Genomic DNA, 23,159 nt, shown 5'->3' on the forward strand with positions numbered 1-23,159 from the left:
TATCTGGTATAAGCTATTTATTGCATCTAAGCTATAACACAAATTGATAGGGGGAGCATCTTAAATTAAAATGCTCATCTTATTATGCTCTCAAATACTTTTAGCTTAGATTTGTTATTGAATCAAGTATGGCATGTGTTTGAATGAAATGTTTTATTGAAAATCTTAAGCTGAAATATGTTAATTTGCCACAGTCATTTGTATTTTCCATATGATCTTGCATATGATTGTTAAATCTTTAGGATCATTATGGTTGTGGTTTTCTGATTATATTTTAGTATGTGCTTAATTGACAAACCAGAAAAATTTGTGCTTGCTTGTTTTAAATTAAAGTTTCTTTTCAGCAAGCACCCCTAGTACTTTTTGCAAATATCAAAGGGGGATATATGTTTATACTTATATACATATGTATTTATTTTAATATTTTATGGCAAGAACTAATTTCAAAACTAAAACTTTTCCTTTTGCCTCATTATTAGTATATACATATATGTTTTAAAAAAATGCATAACTGGTTTGGTAACTACACATAAAAATGCATGCAAACTAGTTAGGTTATTTTATGCTCAAACCTTCTATCTGTTATCATATGCCGTGTGTTTTAAACTCATATCTTCCACGGGTTTTATAATATATTTCAATTGAAATGGATTGTGCATATTTGTGGTCTAATTCTGTTTTCATGACATTTAAATCTTTAAATGACCAGTTATATAGTTTGTGTGCTTAATTGCTAAACTTGTCATAGCTTTATATGTTATGAATTTGTTTGTGGTATGAAATGCACAACTATCATATCTCTTGCATATTGATAGTTATATTTATGTTTTGAGAATACTGAACTGTTTGAGTTAGTAGTTGTGAATATCTTGTAAATATATTACTCAATCAGGTCACTTATATACGAAGATTTTTGAGAAATGCTTTATTTTCAAACGGCGTACTGCCGAAATTTTTAAAAATCTTCCCAACTTATCTCTTGTATATGAATGTGTATTCCTATTTGCCTATATACTTAAATGTTTATTTAGGCTTTTTTTTGTTGTTGCCAAAAGGGGGAGAAGTAGACAAGTATTTGTCATCATCAAAAAGAGGGAGATTGTTGACCCTATAGGTCATACTCGATTTTGATAATGACAAATACTCTTGGTATTTGATGACTTTCAAGTTTGTGTGCAGGATCATATTAAGTTAGATCATATTGATAGCATGCAGTAACTTGAAGAAATATAAAAACTCAACATATTCATTATTTGTTTTAATATGTTTTGGGTTTGTAATAATTTCAATTCAAATGGGTTTGTAATAATTTGTCTATCATGCATGTAGGACTATAAGCTCAAGACCTTAGTTGACCGATGCCAGATTTTTTCGGTGTCCTCAAAAGACCTTAAAAAGACCCTAGGTCCCAACACTAGCACATAAGATGTCCCCAAAATCACTTAACATATCAAGGGAATTAATTGATGTAAAAATGAACATAAACGCCAAATTTGTGAGAGGTCGGGCGACCGAACCCTTGGTATTCAAAACACCTCGGGCGACCGAACCATGGACGAGTCAACATGTTGACCTATGTTCGGAAAACTGAACCATATTGTACACATCTTCCTCGGTCGACTAAACCTATGTGAGGTTACTTTTCACCAACTCGGGAGCCCAAACCTTAGCGTTCAAAATAGCCTTGGGCAACCGAACTTGTGAGTTCAGTCAATCGAATGTTGGACGAGGCACTCGAACTGTGGACATTTTGAGGAATCACCTCATTTAGCTAACCGAACCCATTTTTGGGCACTCGAACCTCAAACAACACCTTTTTGCACTATGTATGTTCGGGCACCCGAACATTGGGTCGGGCACCCGAAAACTCTCGGGTTGTTTATTTTTTGCTGAGGTTAAAGTGGTTAAATGAGGTTATTTTCTTTAAACAGGATTAAAACTTTTTTAATAATGCCCATTGAGTCCCCAATGGTCATAATTTTGCCTATGCCTATATATATAAGCTCATTTGTAAAAGTAAGGGGGGATTAGCAAAATCATTAAGCCAAAATTCTCTCAAAATTTCCAAAACCTATTTGGCTCATACTACTCCCATTCACTCTTATACACTTATTCCTTGATTATCCAAGTATTGTGAGAGTTTCTAGATTGCTTGTCCTCCATTCTAAAAAGCCCACAACTCTCATTTGAAGTTTGTATTGTTTGATTTTTATCTTGAGAGTTAGGCTAGAGTTGTTCCCACTGATTTTAATAAATAAATCTTGTGTGGGAAAACTTAGTAGCTTGAAGGTATTTGCATTTATATTGCAAGATTTCTTAGGCTTATATTTTGTGTGCAAAAATATTTTACAAGCTCGTTTTCAAACAACTCTTGTGCTTGCTACATTGAAGAAAATATTTTTGAGTTTGTTTGAATATTATTGCTAGCATCTTTGAAACACTTATCTGACATTGAGATTTGGTATACTTGGTTTTCAAAGAATAGTCTGTTTAAACACTTTAGTGCTTGCTTGAGAATAATCATTAGACTGAGTTTTGATTGCACACGTAGAACACCGAGTTTATAGTTCTTACATGATTGGTGTGCTTTGATTAGTGCTTGTGATAAATTGGTACATAGTCTGCTTAGTTAAGAAACATTTATTTGTACGCAAAAATTGTATTTCACATTTGTTGTATTCTAGGCATGGGCCTAAAGAGAGAGACTAGCCTTGTTGAATAGTCCCAGATTGTCTTAAACCTGGTTAGGAAAGTTAGGTGCACCATCCTAGTGAGGTTTAGGTTAAGGTCAATCCCGTTATTTGACTTGAATGTAACTGGTGCCGCTCCACCCATTAAGTGAGCATTAGTGGAATCCTCGGGCTTGCGAGCTAGAGGCGGGGATTGCATCAAAACTAACAAACTGATCTAGCGTTGGACACATGACAAAAATTTGGGGCTGTCAGGTTTTTAAAAAAAATTAAAAATTGAAAATGTCAGCATCGTTAGCCAGCAGCATTTAAAAGAAAAAAAAAAAAGGGAGGGCGATGTCAGGTAGCACTAACATGCATCAACACTCGAGAACCAAGGAGAGAGGGGAGAGAGGAGAGAGAGGGGGAAGGGCATTAATATTGGTGTCAGGGGGAATTAAAAGGTGAAAAAAAAGGAGGGTGGTTATGGAATCTAATTAACCAAGAGATGTGAGAGATAGAGCAGTGCTTCTTCCTCATTCACAATTTTTTGAAAAAATAAATTCATTTTTTATGATTTTTTTATATCAAATATTATTTAAAATAAAAATTATTCTAATATGATTAAAAATTTTAAAAAAATCAAATATTAAGGATATGTAAAATTATAATTTTATTTATTTACTTAATATATTTTTAATATATTTTTATTTTACTTGATCACTAAATTTTAAAAAGTAAAAACTGAGGTCCATATTTCCCGATACCGGATATGGTTCGATGTGCACTTCATGCTTCCCGATGTCAGGTACAATTCGATGTACGGTTCACTTTTCCTGATGTCGGGTATGGTTCGCGCTTTCCAATGTCGTGTATGATTCGATGTACAATATTGATCTAGATTTTATAACTTGTGGTGTGAACGCTTTTGCATGCATGCATGGTCTACGCACATACAATTTGACATATTGAACATCAGCTATACTTGTACGGAATTAGACATTTTGTTTGATGCACAAACAAAAAATGAATTACATTAAACGAATATGTTGATGAATGTCATGTACGGTTCAATGTATAGTAACCAACATCGGGAAAAGTGAACCGTACATCAAACTGTACCCAGACATCGGGGAAGGTGAACCGCAATTCGAACTGTACTCGACATCAGGAAGCGTGAACCGCACATCGAACCATACCCGGTATCAGGAAATATGCACCTTAGTTTTTACTTTTTAAAATTTACTGATCAAGTAAAATAAAAAAATATTAAAAATATATTAAATAAATAAATAAAATTTAAATTTTACATATCCTTAATATTTGATTTTTAAAAAATTTTTTAATCATATTAGAATAATTTTTTTATTTTAAATAATATTTAACATAAAAATAGTAAAAAATAAATTTATTTTTTCAAAAAATTGTGAATGAGGGAGAAGCACTCCTCTGCCTCTCACATCTTTTGGTTAATTAGATTCCATAACCCCCCTCTTCTTCTTCTTTTTCCTTTTAATTCCCCACCTATATTAATGCCATTCCCCCTCTCGTCTCTCCCCTCTCTCCCCAATTCCTGAGTGCTGACGCGCGTCAGCGCTACCGGACAGCCCCCTCCCCCTTTTCTTTTTTTTAAATGCGGCTGACGATGCTGACATTTTTTATTTTTTTATTTTTAAAAACCTGACAGCCCCAAATTTTTGCCATGAATCCAACACTGTATCAGTTTCCCAAACAAATCTAACTGGACCAAGTAGTGAGATTACGTTATCATCATTCTAGAAATAATTTTTCCGAATAGAGTATTATTAAATATATTATTTTAAAATAATAATGAAATGGGAAAAAACTCGGGGGTAAGAAAAATTAAGAAAAAAAATCAAAAAACACAATTATGAAGGAAATGAAAAAAAAATTTACACCAATGTACCCAACCGACTTTCCAAAAGTCGGTTTGGGCTTTAAAATAATAATAAAAAATGTCATTTATCAACTCTTGTGAGTTAGAATTAAAAAAAAAAAAAATCGACTTTTCAAAAGTTGCTTCTTCACCACCCAGACATGCACAAACCCCCACCCCACACCACCCCACCCAAAATCAAATCCCTCTTTTGGCCCCCCTTCCCCCCCCCCCCCCCCCTCCAACCCAAATATAATCAAATAATAAAATATATATAATTTTAAATTTAAATAATAATAAAATATATATTATTTTTTAAATTTTAAGATTTAAATAGAAATTTGTAAATACAAAATATACTTTTAAGTATCAGTATCATTTAATATAAAAAATATTTTTCTACTTTTTATTTATTTTTCAAATGAATTAAAAAAGTAAGTTAATTTTTAATTTCAAAATATTATATAAAAATAAATACAATAACAAAAATTTTTGAAATAATTTACTTTTGAGAATATTAAGACAAAAAAAGACATCTTACATTCTAATTACATAAAAAAAATTATTTAACATATATTTTAAATATATTTAAAATATATGAATTAAATTTTAATAATTAATAAATTTAATTACTGTTATTATTTTTTATACAAAATTAATTATTTTTTAATCAAACTCCGCCAATACATAAATTGTCTTTTAAATATTGAACGATAATTTTATAAAATTATTTTTCAAAAAATAAATAGAGATCAAATTGAAATTTGATTGTAGTTTGAATGCGTTCGTGAAACGGGTCGGTGCTGGTGACGAGCGAGGTGAAGTTCTGAGAGAACTGAGAACGAGATTACATTTGATTCCTATCGGATGCACTAGCATATAAGCAGCATACACTAGCGTCCCAAACCCTACGAGTTTGTCTACAAAAAATATAAATATGATTACTATCTTCATGGCGCTGGTACTTCCTAGATCATCATTCGTCCAATACTGATCATCGCCAATCACTTCCCATGTGAATCCTCGACCGCGACTTACGTATTACATTTGGTCCCGCCGCTTATTTTTCACTTTTTATTTCATTACACTTTTTTCCATTCCATTTTTTCATTTTGCTCCCATTTTTTTTAATTTTAATATACAAAACATTAGTAAATTTATAATAAAATTATATTCCAGTGAATGTAAAACAGGACATTTCAAAATGAAAAAAAAAAAATATTTTATATAGGAAAATTTTAAATTTTAATATTTCTTACCTACCTGACTTTTCAAAAGTTGGTTTGGATTTAAAAACAAAAAAAATTGCACAAAAATTAAAAAAAATTGAAAATGTCAAAAACAGACTTTTGAAAAGTCGATTTTTGACCTGTACGCATCACACAAAACTGTCTTCTTAAAATATATATTTCTTTTAAGAAATATATTAGGTCAAGATTCATCAGCCCTCCGGCCCTTTACTTCTATACGTTTCATTCATAAAACTGATGTGCTCTATCTTTCTTCTCTCCCTATCTCCCTTGTCTCCCTCTTTGCGAGTCTCACTGCATCCTAAAACCCTAGTCCTCTTGATTTTCCCTCATCTCCATGAGCAGTTTTCTTACCATGGAATTCAACTTCCGCTCAAGCCATCAAGGTCGTGCGAGACCTCTCCTAGTTCCTTCATCAATTAGCAGTACCTACATCACCCCCCATGATCCCCCGCAATACTCCGCAGGTTCCAACCATTTCTACTTCACTTTTGTTTATTGAATAATTATAAAAATATTATATTCTTTTTTATTTTTTTGTATTTTATAAAAATAATATATATTTGTACAAACTTGCAAAAAAATTAATTTAAAATTCATATTTTATACTCTCAAATGTAGGTTAGAAATATAAAATTTTAAAATTTTCCTATATAAATTTACTAATGTTTGGTATATTAAAATAAAAAAGAATGGGAGTATAATGAAATAATGGAATAGAAGAAAAATGTAATGAAATAAAAAAATTATAATAAATATATATATATATATAATTACGTATACTAATTTAATTTTATTTCATTCTTAATTATATGTTAAATAATTTTTTTTATGTAATTAGGAAGTAAGATGTTATTTGTCTTAATATTCCCAAAAGTAAATTATTTCAAAATTTTTTGTTATTATATTCATTTTTATATATTATTTTGAAATTAAAAAATTAACTTACTTTTTTTAATTCATTTGAAAAATAAATAAAAGATTAAAAAAAATTTGTATTAAATGACACTTAAAAAGATTTTTTTCTTTATAAATTTTTATTTAAATATTAACTTTTAAAAAATAATATATATTTTACTATTATTTAAATTAAAAAAAAATTATGATTCCCACTTTAAAGTTGGATTTATTTTAGTTGCGTGGGGGGGGGGGTTGATTTTAGGGAGCAGGGGTGGGGTGACAGGGAGTCAAGAACCAATTTTTCAAAAGTTGGTTCTCAATTTTTTTTTTTTTTGATTGAAAAGAGTTGACGGCTAACTTTTTTTTTAATTATTTTAAAGTCCAAATCGATTTTTGGAAAGTTTGTTGGTACATTTATGTAAATTTTCCCAATTTTTTTGTATTTGTTTTTTTTTTGATTTTTTTGTTTAATATTTTAATAAAAAAACTCTCCCTTTTCATGCTAGCTAAGCCGCAGCAAGCCAGCGCGCTGGGTACACTACAAACACCATGTCCAAATACTACGCACTGATTTTATGGAGACCGGCCGAAAGGCACGTTCCGCAACATTTGGGATTGGGACCCGTTGTCATTCATGTCAATTAGCAACGAAACACGTGACCATAATTTATTATTGGTCAAAAATTTTATTCACTACTTATTATTCGTATTTTATTTTAATAATCCTTTATTTTTCTATTATTATATATTAACCTTCATTATGAAGAGCTCCAACATTAAATTAATTTTTAAATTTTCCAAAATATAAAAAATGCAAAAATTTTGGATAATTTACACATCATACAATGTTTACAGTAGAGAGAGAGAGAGAGAGAGAGAGGTGGATCTGATCATCGTTTTTCTCACAGAGATCATTGGATTTTGATTTGATGAGGCCGTCAAGACTCAAGAGTACGGATGAGCCGAGCAGTGCAAATGCAAACCTTTCGGGTCAAAGTACCCTCTTAGTACAATAATCACCTACCACGTGTCCTTCCCCTCATCACGTGTTGCATGCATGCATTGCATATCTACTAGTCTCGTTGCAACACACACACACGCGCATATCTGCATGTCCACCATTGCCATTGCAAATAAGCTTATACATTACATATATCCATACCTCCCTCCCTCCCTCTCTCTCTCTCTCTCTCTCTCTCTCTCTCTCTCTCTCTCTCTCTCTCTCTCTCTCTCTCTCTCTCTCTCTATAGCATTCTAATTAGATAATTTCGTTCGTACCTACTTTTGAATATAATTAAGAGAATATATATTTATTGATTAGCTAATTAATAAGAAAATGCAAAGCTTCAAAACTTTACTATACTCCTCGTTTCGCAATGGTACACGATTTCTTTCTATTCAGTTGCTTAGGAGAAATAATATTCATCATGATTCCCACGACACTGTGAGTTTAGATATATTCACCTTAATTATTTTATATATTATTTTAAAGCATAGATTGTATATTTTATTTAATTAATTTTAATATTTTTCATTTGTTATATATATGCGTACAGGTATTGATTGAGAGCAATGCTAATTCAAGAACTGCGATTCTCAATAGACCTTACGTTTTAAATGCTCTCACTCCTTCAATGGTTTGTTCTTCAAACTTCAATCCCTATTAGTCTGTTCATATGTTTGAAATTAAGTATACAAACTCAATTCAAAAATTAAATCACTTATATTACATTTTTTTAAGGGTAAAAGGCACTTACCGTCTTACTTTAATGTTGATGTTCGACGAAAAGATAATGATCTTTCTTAATGTTTCAAAATTTTCATAAATCTCTCTTCAAATTTGTAAAAATAAAAATAAAACACAACCTGCCCTTAGGCATATGAAAATTCTGGCATTAATTATTAAATACAGCTTTTAACTTAATAGTAACTAGCAATAGAACAATATTATTAATAAGTTTATCGTTTCATAGTGCAATAACTTTTTTTTTTTTTTTTTTGATTTCCTCTGTTTTGGAGGATTTCTTATTCTCCTTCTTGTACATTCTTCTCTCTCTAATAAAGTCATCTTCTTTTGCTATATATATATATCATAGTTGCTATCACTCGATCACTAACTGCGAATTAGGCCTTCACTTTATAAATTTGCACACTACTCAAATTCAAATCCGAAGTTGTAATTCCATGAGCTATATTGCGTTTGATGAAGATGTTTTTGCTGGTATAAAGGTGTTCCTTTTTCTTCTACTCAAACTCCTTAAACATTAATCAGTCTGTCTTCAGGGAGTTCGGCTCAGAAAACTGTTTGATTCCTGGGAAGAAGATCCCAATGTTGGCTTTTTTGTATTGAAGGTAAGCTGGTAGCTTAATTGTCTTATATATATTGGTTCTACTTTAGCATTTTTGTTAATTCTACATGCTTTCCCAGTACTCAAAACAAAATTTACTGAACTCTCTAATGGCCATTTTTGAGTAATTGAAGGGCAATGGGAGGGCATTTTGTGCGGGTGGAGATGTGGTTTCTCTGTATCATTCAATTATCGAAGGTGCGTAACAAGTTCAGTTTGATCATGCTTATCCTTATCTTCTGATGGGATGCCTGCACCGTGTTCGGTCGCTGTACTTTTAGAAATATTCTCCAGCTTTAATTTTCCTTAGTGTTTGGAAGATGAGAAAATATAAGAATTAATACACGTGAAATTTTTTTTAAAACAGCTTAGTCTTGAAGTGGCTGGCTGTTGTGAGACTGAGGTAGCTGCCAATCAGGGCATAAAGTATGAGCAATATAATTGTGCTTACAGCCCTCTCATAAATATAACCCTTTTTAGGCATTAGTCAGGCCCAACATGTGCTTTACACAATGCATATATGATAAAGAAGCTCTACTACAAATATGAGCTGATCATTTCAGCAGCAATGTAATTGCAGCAAATACAGTGCCTTCCAATTTGTATCATAGTCACAGAATTCTTGGGTTCAAGACATTTCAACTTTGCAGAAATTGTTCTGAAAATTTTGAGCAGAGTTAAGAAGTGCCTGGTATAGTAGAACAGTTAATGCACAACGTTCTACTCATCTCGGGGTTATTCAGGGTTTATGCTCATATTTACCTGTTTGTTATGGGAGAAAATAATGTCTTCTACTTTATGCGGAAATTGTGCATAGAGTGTTGGGTTTTTTGTGGAGCCTAGTTGTGTTTTAATTTGGATGACGACCCGGGAAAATTTTGGAGCCCATTCGGAACGGAACCCCAAGCGCAACATATAAAAAGGATTGCTTTCGGGTGATTAGGGTTTGGGTGGTTGTACCTGCGAGAGAGCGAGAGGGAGAGCATTGTATCGCCACACTCTCTGTGTTTTCTTCCTGATAATATTGAAATCCCTACGACTCCATGGACGTAGGCAAAATTGCCGAACCACGTAAATATTGTTTTGTGCGTGTGATTGATTTTTTTTCTTTGGCGTTATTTTTCTCTATTTTGTTTCTCATTGGTTCCGGGAATTTGTTCTATATTCCCAACATAGAGCACATGCTATTGTACGTTTTTCTTAATTAACAGGGGATTCAGTTATAAATTATCCTTTTATGATGGTTCTAATTTGCAGAACCCTACTATCCTTACGTATTACTGGGTGCTTACTAGTTACAGCTGTAAGAATTTGCCTGTCACTTGCTGTGAGTGTGAGCTGCGCAGCAAGACAGATCGAGCAGAGAAAGGAAGGCCAGAACAGAGAACAGAGAAAAAAAAATGGAGAGGGACTTTCGTATATTTCTTCTGTGTATAAAGAACTGTACAAGAGCTGTATATGTATGCAAGCCAGAGAGAGAATCAAGGAAGCAGTTAGTTGCTAACTGCAGGAATAAGAATAAAAATCCGGTATTCCTAACAACATAACTGTAACGAGAAGAAGAAAAATAAAATAAAATAAAAACAAGAAAAGGGAAGGAATCTGAGTCTGGGCCGTTGGGAACTGCAGCTGGCAAGATGATCAGCTTCCTTCAATCTTCAACAACAGCTAGTTGCTAATAGTTTTCTAAACTGCAACTATTACATATTTATGCGGGGAGAATGGAAGACTGTAAAGAATTTTTACGAACATTATACGGGTTTGCGTACCTTGCAGGCTCATACTCGAAGCCACGAGTGAGTCTTTTGCACTTTCCACAAGTATTAGGTGTTAAAACTGAAAGAAATTGAAATGAATTGCTCTGTAAGAAGAGAAATTCAGCACAAAGCAGAGAGAGATGAAGATGGGAAAGAAGAATTTTGTCTTCCTTGCATTTTCACACCTTGAACTGTACACTCAGGGGAAGATAATTAGGGAGAAGGAAATGATAACAGAAAAAGGAATCTCAAGCAGAGCTGGGAAAATAACTGCTGAAAAACAGAAAGTAAAATAGAATAAAATAAAAACAACTATCTGTTGCAGCCATTCACGTGGGTGCTCTTTCTTCAGATTTCTGGTGGGAGCTAGGGAGCTGAGCTAGAGTTGCATATCTGGCATCTTTAATTTGTAATAGCCCCCCGCAAGATGGAGAGTAGATGTTTTCTACTCCCATCTTGGACAAGTGAGAATAAAAGAGAGAAGAGGCTATAGGTTTGGTGAACATATCTGCCATTTGCGAGTGGCTGTTGACATGGTGAGTAATGAGACTACCGTCTTGAATTTTTTCACGAATGAGATGACAATCTAGCTCAATGTGCTTTGTGTGTTCATGGAAAACTGGGTTTGCAGCAATGTGTAAGGCAGCTTGGTTGTTGCAGAAGAGTGTGGCAGGTTGGGGATGAGTCACTTGGAGATCATTCAAGAGGTAACGGATCCAAGTCAATTCGCAGCAAACCATTGCCATGGCTCTGTACTCTGCCTCTGCAGAAGACCTGGAGACGGTGTTTTGTTTTTTGGATCGCCAAGAGATCAAAGAAGAACCAAGGAAAACACAGTAGCCGGTTAAGGATTTTCGGCTATTAGGACATGAACCCCAATCACTGTCACTATATGCCTTTAACTGTGAGCTAGAATCTGAAGGATAAAAAAGTCCTTGACCTGGCGCCATCTTGATATATCTAAGAACCTTGTGTGCTGCATTTAAATAAGGGACTCGTGGAGTTCCCATGAACTGGCTGAGGAGTTGAACAGAATAAGAGAGGTCTGGTCGAGTGATGGTCAGGTACATCAAGCGGCCAATGAGTCTTCTGTAAATGGTGGGATCTCCAATGGGTTCTCCTTCATCTCTCGACAACTTGAGATTTTGATCCAAAGGAATTTTAGCAGGTGTAGACCCAATGGTTCCTACATTTGATAGGATGTCCAATGCATACTTTCATTGACAAAGATGGATTCCCTTTGCTGATCGTGCAACTTCGATGCCAAGAAAGTATTTGAGTTACCCAAGATCTTTGATTTTAAACTTTTCATCCAAAGCTCCCTTAAGTTTTTCAATGGATCTCATGTCATTGCTAGCCATAATTATGTCATCAACATAAACTAGGATGGCTGTGAAGGAACCATTATGCATTCGGGTAAACAAGCTGTAATCTCCTTTAGATTGGGTGTAGCCATGCTGGATGATGAAGGAGGAGAGTTTAGCATACCATTGCCTCGAGGCTTGCTTAAGGCCATACAAACTTTTAAGCAGCCTGCAAACCTTTGGTTCATCTGCTGTGCGATAGCGAGGTGGCAGCTTCATGTACACTTCTTCATCAAGATCCCTATGAAGGAAGGCATTGTTGACATCGAATTGATGTAGATGCAGGCCTTTGACTGCTGCCAATGCTAGTAAAGCTCTGACAGATACCATCTTAGCCACAGGGGAGAAAGTTTCATGATAGTCTATGCCCTCTTCCTGTGTGTATCCTTTGCAGACCAATCTGGCCTTGTATCGTTCAATGGTCCCATTGGCATTGTATTTTATCTTGTAAACCCATTTGCATCCGATGGCTTTCTTACCAGGAGGAAGCTCTATGATAGTCCAGGTTTTATTCTGTTCAAGAGCTGCAATTTCAGTCACCATAACTTTCTCCCAATTAAGATCCTTAACAACATCATGATATAAATAAGGTTCAGTGTTTTTAGTGATTGTGGTGGCAAAGGCCTTGTGTTTAGGTGTAATGTTATGATAAGATAAAGAGGCACAAAGTGGAAAAGGACTACCTGGAGCTGTAGGACCTCGTTTCTTGTTGGACTCCTGTGAATCGGTGAGAAGGCCAGCAGAGCTAGCTTGCTGACAGATGAAGTGTTCAAGGTGAGGTGGTGGCTTCTTGGTTCTAGTAGATCTCCTTAGGAGATGAGGACTGTTTATAGTGTGGTCTAAGGTTTCACCAGGAGGTTGAGGTGATGTTGAAGGCTGACTTGGTGTGTTTTGTGGGCTGTCATGTTCAGTGGCATTAGCTGGTGTATGAGAGTCTTCATAGGAAAAATCCATGATGGTAGGCTGAGGAAAAGGAAGCTGAGTAGTTGGGACAGTGGTGGCTTCTTCAGATTGCAAGGGCAAAATGTCCTCATGAAAAACGACATTCCTTGAGATGAATATTTTTTTAGTTTGCAAGTCCATTAGTTTGTATCCTTTCACCCCAAAGGGGTATCCCAAGAAAATACACTTTCTTGCTCTTGCATCAAATTTGCGCCTGTTATTTGAGAGAGTTGAGGCAAAAGCTAAGCAATTGAAGACTCTGATGTGGGCATATACAGGCTTGGCTTTAAAAAGGAGTTCAAAGGGACTTTTGGATTTTAAGATGGCAGATGGAGTTCGGTTAATGAGGTAGACTGCTGTCAGCACACAGTCACTCCAATATTTGATAGCAAGCCCACTTTGGAATCTCAAGGCTCTTGCAACATTTAAGATGTGCTGGTGTTTTCTTTCAACTCTAGCGTTTTGTTCAGGGATCTCCACACAAGTTCTTTGGTGAATGATGCCCTTCTCATGATAAAATTGTTTCAGATTAAATTCCCCTCCATTGTCACTCCGAATGGTTTTGATTTTGGTTGCAAATTGAGTTTCTATCAGGGCATAAAATCCTTTTAAGGTAGAACTTGCATCAGATTTAAATTTCAAAAGATACACCCAAGTGCACCTGCTGAAGTCATCGACAATGGTAAGAAAATATCAGAAACCATCATAAGAGGCTTCATTACATGGCCCCCAGAGATCACAATGAATGAGTTCAAAACAATGTTCAGATTTGTGTTGACTACAAGGAAAAGGAAGCTTGTGAAGCTTGGCTAAGGGACAAACAAAACAAGGCTTAGTAGTTAGTGAAGTTTTGCATACAGGTTCAAGATGGAGAAAATCTAAGTTTATTGATGAAGGGTGTCCTAGGCGGTAGTGCCAAAGGTCCATGTTCTGGCTGTTGGTAATTGCAGCCGTTTGTGGTGATATGTTGCTAGCTTTGGACAGGGCTTGAGTCAAGGATGCTGGAGGAACTTCATTCTGCAGCAACTGGTATAACCCATTCTTCACCTCACCCATTCCAGTCGTGCGCTAAGTCAAAAGGTCCTGAATAAAACAATTTTTAGATAAGAAAATAAGACAACACTTCAAGGTGTGAGCTAATTTTCTGGCAGAGATGAGATTGAAAGAAAAGGATGGAACACACAGGACATTGTGAAGAATAAGGTCTTTTGTTGGTCTCACTGTGCCAATGTGGGTCACAGTGACAGCTTCTCCATTAGGCAAGGTTACAGAGTAGGAGACTTCAGCTGTTTTGGAAGTGAAGAAACAGGTTGCACAGACCATATGATCTGTTGCACCCGTGTCAATTATCCAGGGAACAGCTGAAATGTCTTTGGGTTTGCTTGTGTAAGCTGAGAGACAGAGAGGTATACCAGAGAACTGAGGAATGTGTGCATCAGGAGGAGAAGCTATGGTAGTTTGAACAGAATGCACCGAGGCCGGATTGGTCTGTCTGAGTATGGCCATTAGTTCTTGATATTGCTCTTGAGTTATAGTGCTTTGACCTCCATGAGTTCCTTGTTCTGGAATAGGTAGAGGAGATGCTGAAACCTGATGGGCATACGAGCCAATAGGTGGAGTTCTACCATGAATTTTGCAATGAGAACAATAGTATTTGTCACGTCTCTGAGAGCTTTTTTGAGGCGTGAGCTGTCTGGTGTTATCCTTGACCAGGAGAGCAAGAGGTTCTATGAGAGAAGGGTCAAAAGATATCTCTCTACGCTTCTCTTCCTGTTGGATGATTGAATAAACCTCATTCAAATTGGGGAAAGGTTTAATGAGCAATATCTGTGCCTTCAAACCTTTGTAGGAGTCATTGAGTCCCATTAGGAATTTCATTTGATTTTCGATCACTTTTTTCAAGCCACCACAACTACAGCTAGGGATGGATTCATAGTTCATCAGTTCATCGAGAAGTATTTTCAGCTTGGAGAAATAACAACTCACCGAATCTTGTTGCTGCATCAGGGCAGCAATTCCTTGTTTGTTTTCGTAAATCCTTGGGGCATTTTGCTGTGCAAGACGATGCTCGAGTTCAACCCACAGCTGGTGTGCCGTTTCTGCATACAGGGTGCTGCATTTGATGTCAACTGACATGGAGTTTTGCAGCCAAGTAATAACAATGTCATTGCAACGAAGACAATGATCCATCAAGGAACTGTCAGGATCAATTGGCTCACGAATGCTGCCATCGATGAAACCCAGCTTGTTCTTAATACGCAAGGCACGCTTCATTGATCTTGCCCAGGGATGATAATTGCTGGAGTCCAATACTTGCGTGACGAGTAAAGCTCCAGAGTGGTCGTTGGTGCTGATGAAGTATGGGCTGCTGGGCTGTGATGGATCAAGATGGATTGAGTGATGGTTTGAGGCTGTTGAATTGGTGTTTTGGTTTTGGTTTTGATTGGTGTCTTGATCGGAATTGGTGGAGTCAGTTCGAGCCATTGAGACTAACTTGGCTTTGATACCATGAAAGAAATTGAAATGAACTGCTCTGTAAGAAGAGAAATTCAGCACAGAACAGAGAGAGATGAAGATGGGAAAGAAGAATTTTGTCTTCCTTGCATTTTCACACCTTGAACTGTACACTCGGGGGAAGATAAATAGGGAGAAGGAAACGATAACAGAAAAAGGAATCTCAAGCAGAGCTGGGAAAATAACTACCCAAAAACAGAAAATAAAATAGAATAAAATAAAAACAACTATCTGTTGGAGCCATTCACGTGAGTGCTCTTTCTTCAGATTTCTGGTGGGAGCTAGGGAGCAGAGTTGGAGTTGCATATCTGGCATCTTTAATTTGTAATACATTCGTAGAGTCCTGGGTTTGATGTTCTCTTATTGACAATTCTACTTTGTATCGGCCATAAAGGTTAAGAAGAAGACACAAATCTTCCCCTTAAGGAGCATTGAATAATGCATGTTTTGATAGCATGTTTTTATGGTATGGCTTTGCTTTCAGTTTCAACAAAATTGGAAGTCAGCTTGTGATTTGAAATTTTGTCTTGCGACAAAGGTTTTGAACTTCAAGTTCTGTCATTGAGAGCTTATCTTGTTTTCATCAGCTTACATTGTGTTTAGTCTGAATGCATTTTAATTTTCAGAAGATGATTGAAGAAGTTATCAGGCCATGTGGTGCAGGTCTAATTTACACAGTAGCTGCACTGACATCATATTATTGTCTTTCAAAGCCAACCATATATAATGATTATCTTGCCTTGACATTTTCTTTCTTTTAGGTTGCTCTTTATGATGGCATCACAATGGGGGGTGGTGCAGCGATTTCGATCCACGGGACATTCCGTGTTGCAACTGAAAGAACGGTATGCATTACCAATACAATTAAATTATATATGCCATTGGTTGATATAGCTTTTCCATGTAATGTCATCTGATGCCTAGGAAATAAATTAGAATTGTTAAGGGACAAATTATATATGCCACGGGACATTCCTGATGCTGGGGCTTCCTATTACCTTTCACGTTTACCTGGCTATTTGGGTATGTCTTTTTGTCACACAGTTTATTCTTGTTGCAAACTCTTTAATTTTTTTCATATATATCTGTTATAAAGATTGTCCACGTCCCCTAACATTGCAGCAGCTTGATGCTGTGTTGCTTACTGCTTCTTGTTGTGTTTTCTTCATAGGGGAATATTTGGGTCTAACCGGCGACACACTTGGTGGAGTAGAAATGCTTGCTTTGGGACTTGCTACTCACTATACACTTAGTGCAGTGAGTTCTCTTTTGCCATCTTCATTTTTCTTTTTTCTTTTTATTTTTAATCATAGTAGATACCTTGGTAACATCACCTTATTGTACAGAGGCTTCCATTGATTGAGGAGCAACTTGGCAGATTGAATACAGATGATCCATCCGTCATAGATAACTGTTTAAAGAAACACCGGGCCCTTGATTATCCAAATGAAAGAAGTGTTCTTCATAGGTGTGCTTTGTCTCTTATGCTAGAGATGTCAATGTATTTGAATTTTGAACCTTGCGTAGTAGTTGCGTGGGCATTATCTTTGTTTTGCCATTCTTACTAGGGAAAGAGGACTTAGAATCTTTATAATTCAAATTTCCTATTTATTTATTTATTTTAGTTAGCTATTGTCAATCAAACGATGGAATGACCTGTATGTTAGGAACTTAAACAGTATTTCTTTAATTGATGGGAACCATCATCATGCCAGAATCAGTCATATTAAATCGTCAAGGACATTAAACTGAATGCGGAAGCACACCTGAATTTAGGGCGTTCCAAGATGTGTCGAGTTGTGTGGATGACCTTCCAGATCAACACGTAATGTCCAGAGAATTCCTTCTTTCTATTCTCTTTTGGCGATGGAATGACAAAAGAGAAATTATAGAAACATCTATGTGATCCAGAGACCATAACCACTATATATATAACCGTTGACCATATATGTGTATTTTCGTTTTCACCCATCGTAATAAACAGAAATAATCACTAAAATATCTACACATTAAAGGTCCACATCCGTTTCGGATACATTAAAGCCCATTATAATCCAAAATAACTGATTACTTTTAAATAGGGTCTTTCCTTATTAGACAGTTCACAACACATAATTATTGCACATATATGCAATTGAATTTTGATCCAACACTGTAATCCCCCCCTAAACAGTTGCTGTGCATGCATATTTTATTCCCATGATTCTGTTAGTTTTATTGAACACATCAATCATTTTTAGGTGCTGCCATTAGGCAAGTACCATTGCATTTGCAGTTGCTTCCTTTAATTTGGTTCATATTTGTAATTGAAAATACTCTTCACATTATTCTTTCCATGAATCTTTACTCAGGATTGAGATGGCAAATAGATGTTTTGGCCGTGACACAGTCGAGGAAATTATTTCTGCTTTGGTAAGATTTCTTTGTTTTTCTTTTTGTCAAAAATATAATTGAGATTCACCAAATGAATAAATCCCACTTGCACATTCAATGCAGCTAATTGAGGGGGTTGTTACATGAGAATCATCTCTATCTGGTGTGCTTGCCTTTCAGTCTCCCTAGCTTAATGAAATCTTAGATGTGACCCAACCCCAATTTCTCTTTAGGGACCAAAAAGGATGGATGATTTCCTGTTTCAAATCAACCATTTCATATGTTTGATTGAGAATTTTAAAATCTAGCTATTCCTTCATGCACATATATTTGGGTTACCTTTTTTGAGGATTGATGAGACATTGCACTTCGGTAAATTGTTTTCCATTGTCACCGTGGTAAGGAAATTGAAACCCCGTAGCTTTGATAGGAACCAATACTGAAGATTTCTTAATAAGTTAGATTAATTTGTGACTAAGCTTTTTACCAAACATATCTAACGATCAGGAAGGCGAAGCAGCTCTATCCAACGATCAGTGGTGTCTTTCAACACTCAAGAAACTAAGAGAAGCTTCACCTTTGAGCTTGAAGATTTCCTTAAGATCTGTGAGTCTTGTCCAACTTATTTGATTGATTTGTACAAGCTATAGCACCATTGTCTGCTCCGTGATCTAATGATTGGTTATCTACAAACTTAGATACGAGAAAGTAGATTTCAGACTTTTGAACAATGTGTAGCCCGCGAGTACCGTATTTCACTTCGAGTGGTTTCCAAAGAAATATCCAAAGACTTCTGTGAGGTATAGATGGCACTTCTTGCCTAAATTTAAGACATTTTAATGTGATATTTGTAACCATCTTACGATTCTGCAATGCACCAGGGAGTTCGGGCAAGATTGGTGGACAAGAGCTTTGCCCCAAAGGTAAGAACAATTCATTTTCCTCTTACCACTAACCATGAATTCATTGAATTGACAATTTTTATTTCTCACTTGGTTCGTCTGATATGCAGTGGAATCCGCCATCACTAGAACAAGTGTCTGACGATATGATTGACAGATTTTTTGCACCACTTGATGAATATGAGCCTGATCTTGAGCTACCGACAATAATGCAGGAAGCCTGTGCTTAGGCATGCAACTACATATCATGTTATATATATTTTTATAAATGTGAACACATTCTAATAAATATTAAGTGCTAGAAATAAAACCCATCCTGTAACTTGTTTTTACCATTAGTTCATGAGAATAATTCAAATGGCCATGGTCATTGATTCTCCAATCCATCTAGAAGTAAAATCACCTCCCAAATGGTTGCGTTGATTTCAAAAGTTTGTTCAAATTTTACACATTTTTTGTGGAGTTACCTTTAGTAACGCTAGTCTTGTGCACAAGTTATTTATTTTTATTTTCTATTATAAATGGACACTCACAATTTGTAATAAGAGAAGTTATAATGACGCATGCCATTTTATGAAGAAAGTATTTTAATTTGTGTCTAACTAAGAGGGTAGATGGTTACCTTTTAATTAGAGAAGTTCTAAGCATATGTTAAGAGAAGCTATTGCTAATAAATTAGATTCCTAAGATGATTCACATATTAGATATTGTTTTATATGGTATTTTGTAGTCGTATTTGTATTCACCAAAACTACATGTGTAATTTAAATAATGTAATATTTGGCTAGTTGCATATTGGAGGTCAAATGCCCAAATATGGTGGTTTCTTTAAGAATTCTTATACTAATAATTATTAAGCACTACCATATTTGCTCTTATTTGCATGTGGCATATGTGCACGTACGCTCAAATACCAAAATTAACTGTAGCTCAAGGACAATAACATCCTCCCCACCTTTTTGTGCATGCATTTGGGTAGAATTTAGACGAATGTCAACTCACCAAAACTTGTAGTGGCAACTTTAGTTGTCCTAAAATACAAATTTTGATAGGTATTTTGGCAAGATAAAGACCGAATTGGATCCACGCTCAATGTGAAGCCAACACTTGACCTTGTGTCTTATTGGAATCCCTCCCAAGATACAAATTAACCCGAGATGGCTAACATTTTGAAACTTGTAATAGGACCAAGTTAGAATCACCTAGTGGCAGGAGTATGCAATATTAGAAGTATTTAAGTCATCATTTGTCATCCAACAATATCTCCCACTAATTACCTAGTGCCACACTCTTGTTTGGGCTAAAGGACTCAAGCTTATATTGAATTGACCCCATTTGTTGCACTAAAGTATGTAGAGTATCTAATACAAAGAGTTAGCTCGCTAGGGTGTGGCTTATTGCGACCCAATCCATATCAACCAATGGATTATATTGATTCACATGTATTCATTCAAATCTTTATTATGCACATACCAATGGAGAATCCACATAGACTAATAAGACCTTTAAAGCAAACCTAGAGAGAAGGTTATAGATATGAAATTGACTTGATGTTTCGTTTAGGTTACTCTCATACATGCTTTATGGGTTTATACATGACAACCAAAAGATCCACCACAAGCACCTTGCCCTTATTTTTATATAACGTTTGGTCATGCTATGAAAAAAGAATTGCACAGCGGAATATATTTGTATGTAGGATCAAACACACAATGTAGTAATCAATGATAAATATACAAAACAATCCACAATCACTGCAAGTATATGAAAGCAATAACAACAATAAGAATACAAGAAATTACGTGGTTCGACAATGCCTACATCCATGAAAGCAACGGTAAAATTCACTATCTTCTTATCCAAAGAACATGAACAATGCACAACACTCTTCTTTTACAGCCATCCTCTATAAATACATCTGATATGACATATAAATAGAATTCCCAAAAGTTTTCCCTCCAAAGCCCAACCATATTAATGTCCCCCTTTCAAAATTTGAAATCCGCACTGGGTATCCCGAGCCAAACCATTGACGGTTTTAGACAGAATGTAAATTGTCTAAGACACTTCTCCAAACCATTGAAGGTTAGAGCCTTTTCGTTGACGGTTTCCCTTTGTTGTTGCTTGATTTCCTTCATGTTTTCTTTATGGGCATGCTTTTCACTTAGTATGTGAGCCACATTTCCCAACAATCTCCACCTTGACCTTGCGACATTAGGTTGGGACCACCTCCCATTTAGCAACTGGAGACAAACACCAAGTCCAAGAAAGGCTTGAACTTGCCTATGCTAGCTTCGGCTTCTACCATGAACCCTGATTCACTCGTAGATGTTACACCTGAAAACTTTACTGTGGGCTTCCATTAAGGCCTTCCCACAACAGTAAACACAAAATCTGTTGTAAGCCTTTTATCACCGAAGCCCCCTACATATTCTTCAAAAAATATCACAACTGACGAACCACTCTATTGCCTGCTAAAACATCTCATTTCACCAACATGAGGGACCTTTGACATATCCCAAACATCACCATTCGTCCTTGGGTACTGAGCGGAAGACATTTTACATTGATTATCCACAGAACCCTTTTATACGACAAACAAAGTCTCCCTGTAGTTTTATCCACAAAGTCATGCTGAGATAACACTAATCTCCTTGCAATGCTAGCTCTGTCCATGCAAATCTTCAAACTGAGAGCTTTCTTGGATGTACCCAAAACATTCATGTCAAAACCTTTCAACAGAGTTACCAACAAATTAGCCTTAGTTAAAGTCATCCCAGCCAATAACATGTCATTCACAAATAACAGATACATCGCTCCCTTGCATCCTAGCTATCACCCTCTTCCCCATTAGAAGCCTCACCAACTCCCACACCTAGTTCTTATGCAATAACTCCATTTCCTCCACCATAGCACTCCTCCATATATTTTTCCCTTTGTTGGGCACTGCAACTTGAAAAATAGTAGGAACTTTGCTACTCGTAGTAATGAATGCATAAAACACCAAAATGCCAAATTTATACCTAAGTGAACATCTAATAGCGCACATGGGCTCACCATGATCATGTTGGTCTTTCGAGCTGAAACTCCCCATAATTAGAACAAGTCATCTATGTTTTGAGTCTGTAACTCCACCTGCATCACATGCCTATTTATATTATGATACTATTGACCCAAGATAGGAATCCTTGCATTTCTGCCCTGAGGATCTAACTCCACCTGAATTATATGTTTGCTGTTGCAGTTTTCTGGCATTTGTTTCTTTTACTTTACCTGAGTACGCTGGCCTATGCTTTTTTTTCACTAAAAGTCATGTCTTTACTAATCAGCCCTTTGTTTGCCATAGGATCACCGACCTTGAACCCACCTTTCTTATACCATAGAAATATGTACTTTTCGGACATAATACCATGCCTAGATTCTGCATCACTAGAAACGTGTGACTGTGGACATCCACTCAAACCCGAGTAGGCTACTACAAAATATACCCACAATTCTCCTGCAACTCTCCCATTTAGTGATACCTTTGGCAATCGGTTAAACAAGAAACACACCATACTCACTGACTTCACCAAGTAGTTTCCTACAAGGCTCGCATATAACCTACCCTGCTCACAAAACTTCTTGAACAAAACCAGCGTACTCAGTCCTGGTATCTGACTAGAGGATCCCTCTCTCGATCTAGTTCTCCACCTCAACCATAAGTTAAACCTGGTAAACACCTCAAACTTGTACCACATGAGATACACCAAGACCTTTTATGATAAACCCCAAAAAAAAAATGTTTGCCCCATGATGCTATCCTCACCGATCCCCAAACATCTGAATACATGTAGTCACCTATATGCCCTAACCGCATATACCATAGAACATCTGACTCAGATTCTACAACTGTAGCTCCACCTCCAACTATAATACCCTGCAGTGCATAGATATTACCCGCTACCTTTTGTCCTTTCATCACCATCAAGTCACATTCGCACACTTTCATTTCCCCAATTTTAGACTTGTAACTATATCGGTTACAATCTAAAGTTTCAAATGAAATTACATTCTTCCGTGGATCTAGTACATGCCTTACATCACATAAGGTTCTCACAACACCATCATACATTTTTATTTTGACATTTCCAATACCTATTATTTTGCATAAAATATCATTTCCCATCAAAATACAACCAGTATTAACTAACTTGTAGGTGTTGAATCATTTTCTATTTAATGTCATATGATAAGAGTGTAG

The 23,159-nt window shown here is 35.8% G+C and overlaps 2 protein-coding genes across 2 annotated transcripts; one reads left to right on the plus strand and one right to left on the minus strand.

Moving 5' to 3' along the window:
* The first annotated feature begins 7,901 nt into the window (after window positions 1-7,901).
* Window positions 7,902-19,377, plus strand: LOC131163333 (small ribosomal subunit protein mS47-like). The gene is made up of 13 exons (XM_058119913.1): window positions 7,902-8,160; window positions 8,273-8,353; window positions 9,000-9,068; window positions 9,199-9,262; window positions 16,403-16,486; window positions 16,578-16,664; window positions 16,813-16,898; window positions 16,988-17,109; window positions 17,993-18,053; window positions 18,522-18,620; window positions 18,713-18,814; window positions 18,896-18,937; window positions 19,027-19,377. Exons 6-13 carry the CDS (start codon window positions 16,601-16,603, stop codon window positions 19,144-19,146), a joined length of 696 nt encoding a protein of 231 aa, XP_057975896.1. The 5' UTR covers window positions 7,902-8,160; window positions 8,273-8,353; window positions 9,000-9,068; window positions 9,199-9,262; window positions 16,403-16,486; window positions 16,578-16,600; the 3' UTR covers window positions 19,147-19,377.
* On the minus strand, window positions 14,196-15,611 carry LOC131163461 (uncharacterized). The gene has a single exon (XM_058120053.1). The coding sequence runs from the start codon at window positions 15,609-15,611 to the stop codon at window positions 14,196-14,198; it is 1,416 nt and encodes a 471-aa protein (XP_057976036.1).
* Window positions 19,378-23,159: the final 3,782 nt, after the last annotated feature.

The sequence above is a fragment of the Malania oleifera genome, chromosome 9 (genome assembly GCF_029873635.1).
Source record: "Malania oleifera isolate guangnan ecotype guangnan chromosome 9, ASM2987363v1, whole genome shotgun sequence".
Taxonomy (NCBI): Eukaryota; Viridiplantae; Streptophyta; class Magnoliopsida; order Santalales; family Ximeniaceae; genus Malania; species Malania oleifera.

Excerpts from the sequence above, each read along its gene's own strand:
- LOC131163461 (XM_058120053.1), bottom strand. The coding sequence starts at position 15,611 with ATGGCTCGAACTGACTCCACCAATTCCGATCAAGACACCAATCAAAAC.
- LOC131163333 (XM_058119913.1), top strand. The coding sequence starts at position 16,601 with ATGCCACGGGACATTCCTGATGCTGGGGCTTCCTATTACCTTTCACGT. Across the intron at positions 16,665-16,812 it reads ACGTTTACCTGGCTATTTGG|GGGAATATTTGGGTCTAACC; the intron begins GTATGTCTTTTT and ends TTTTCTTCATAG. Across the intron at positions 17,110-17,992 it reads GAAAGAAGTGTTCTTCATAG|GATTGAGATGGCAAATAGAT; the intron begins GTGTGCTTTGTC and ends ATCTTTACTCAG.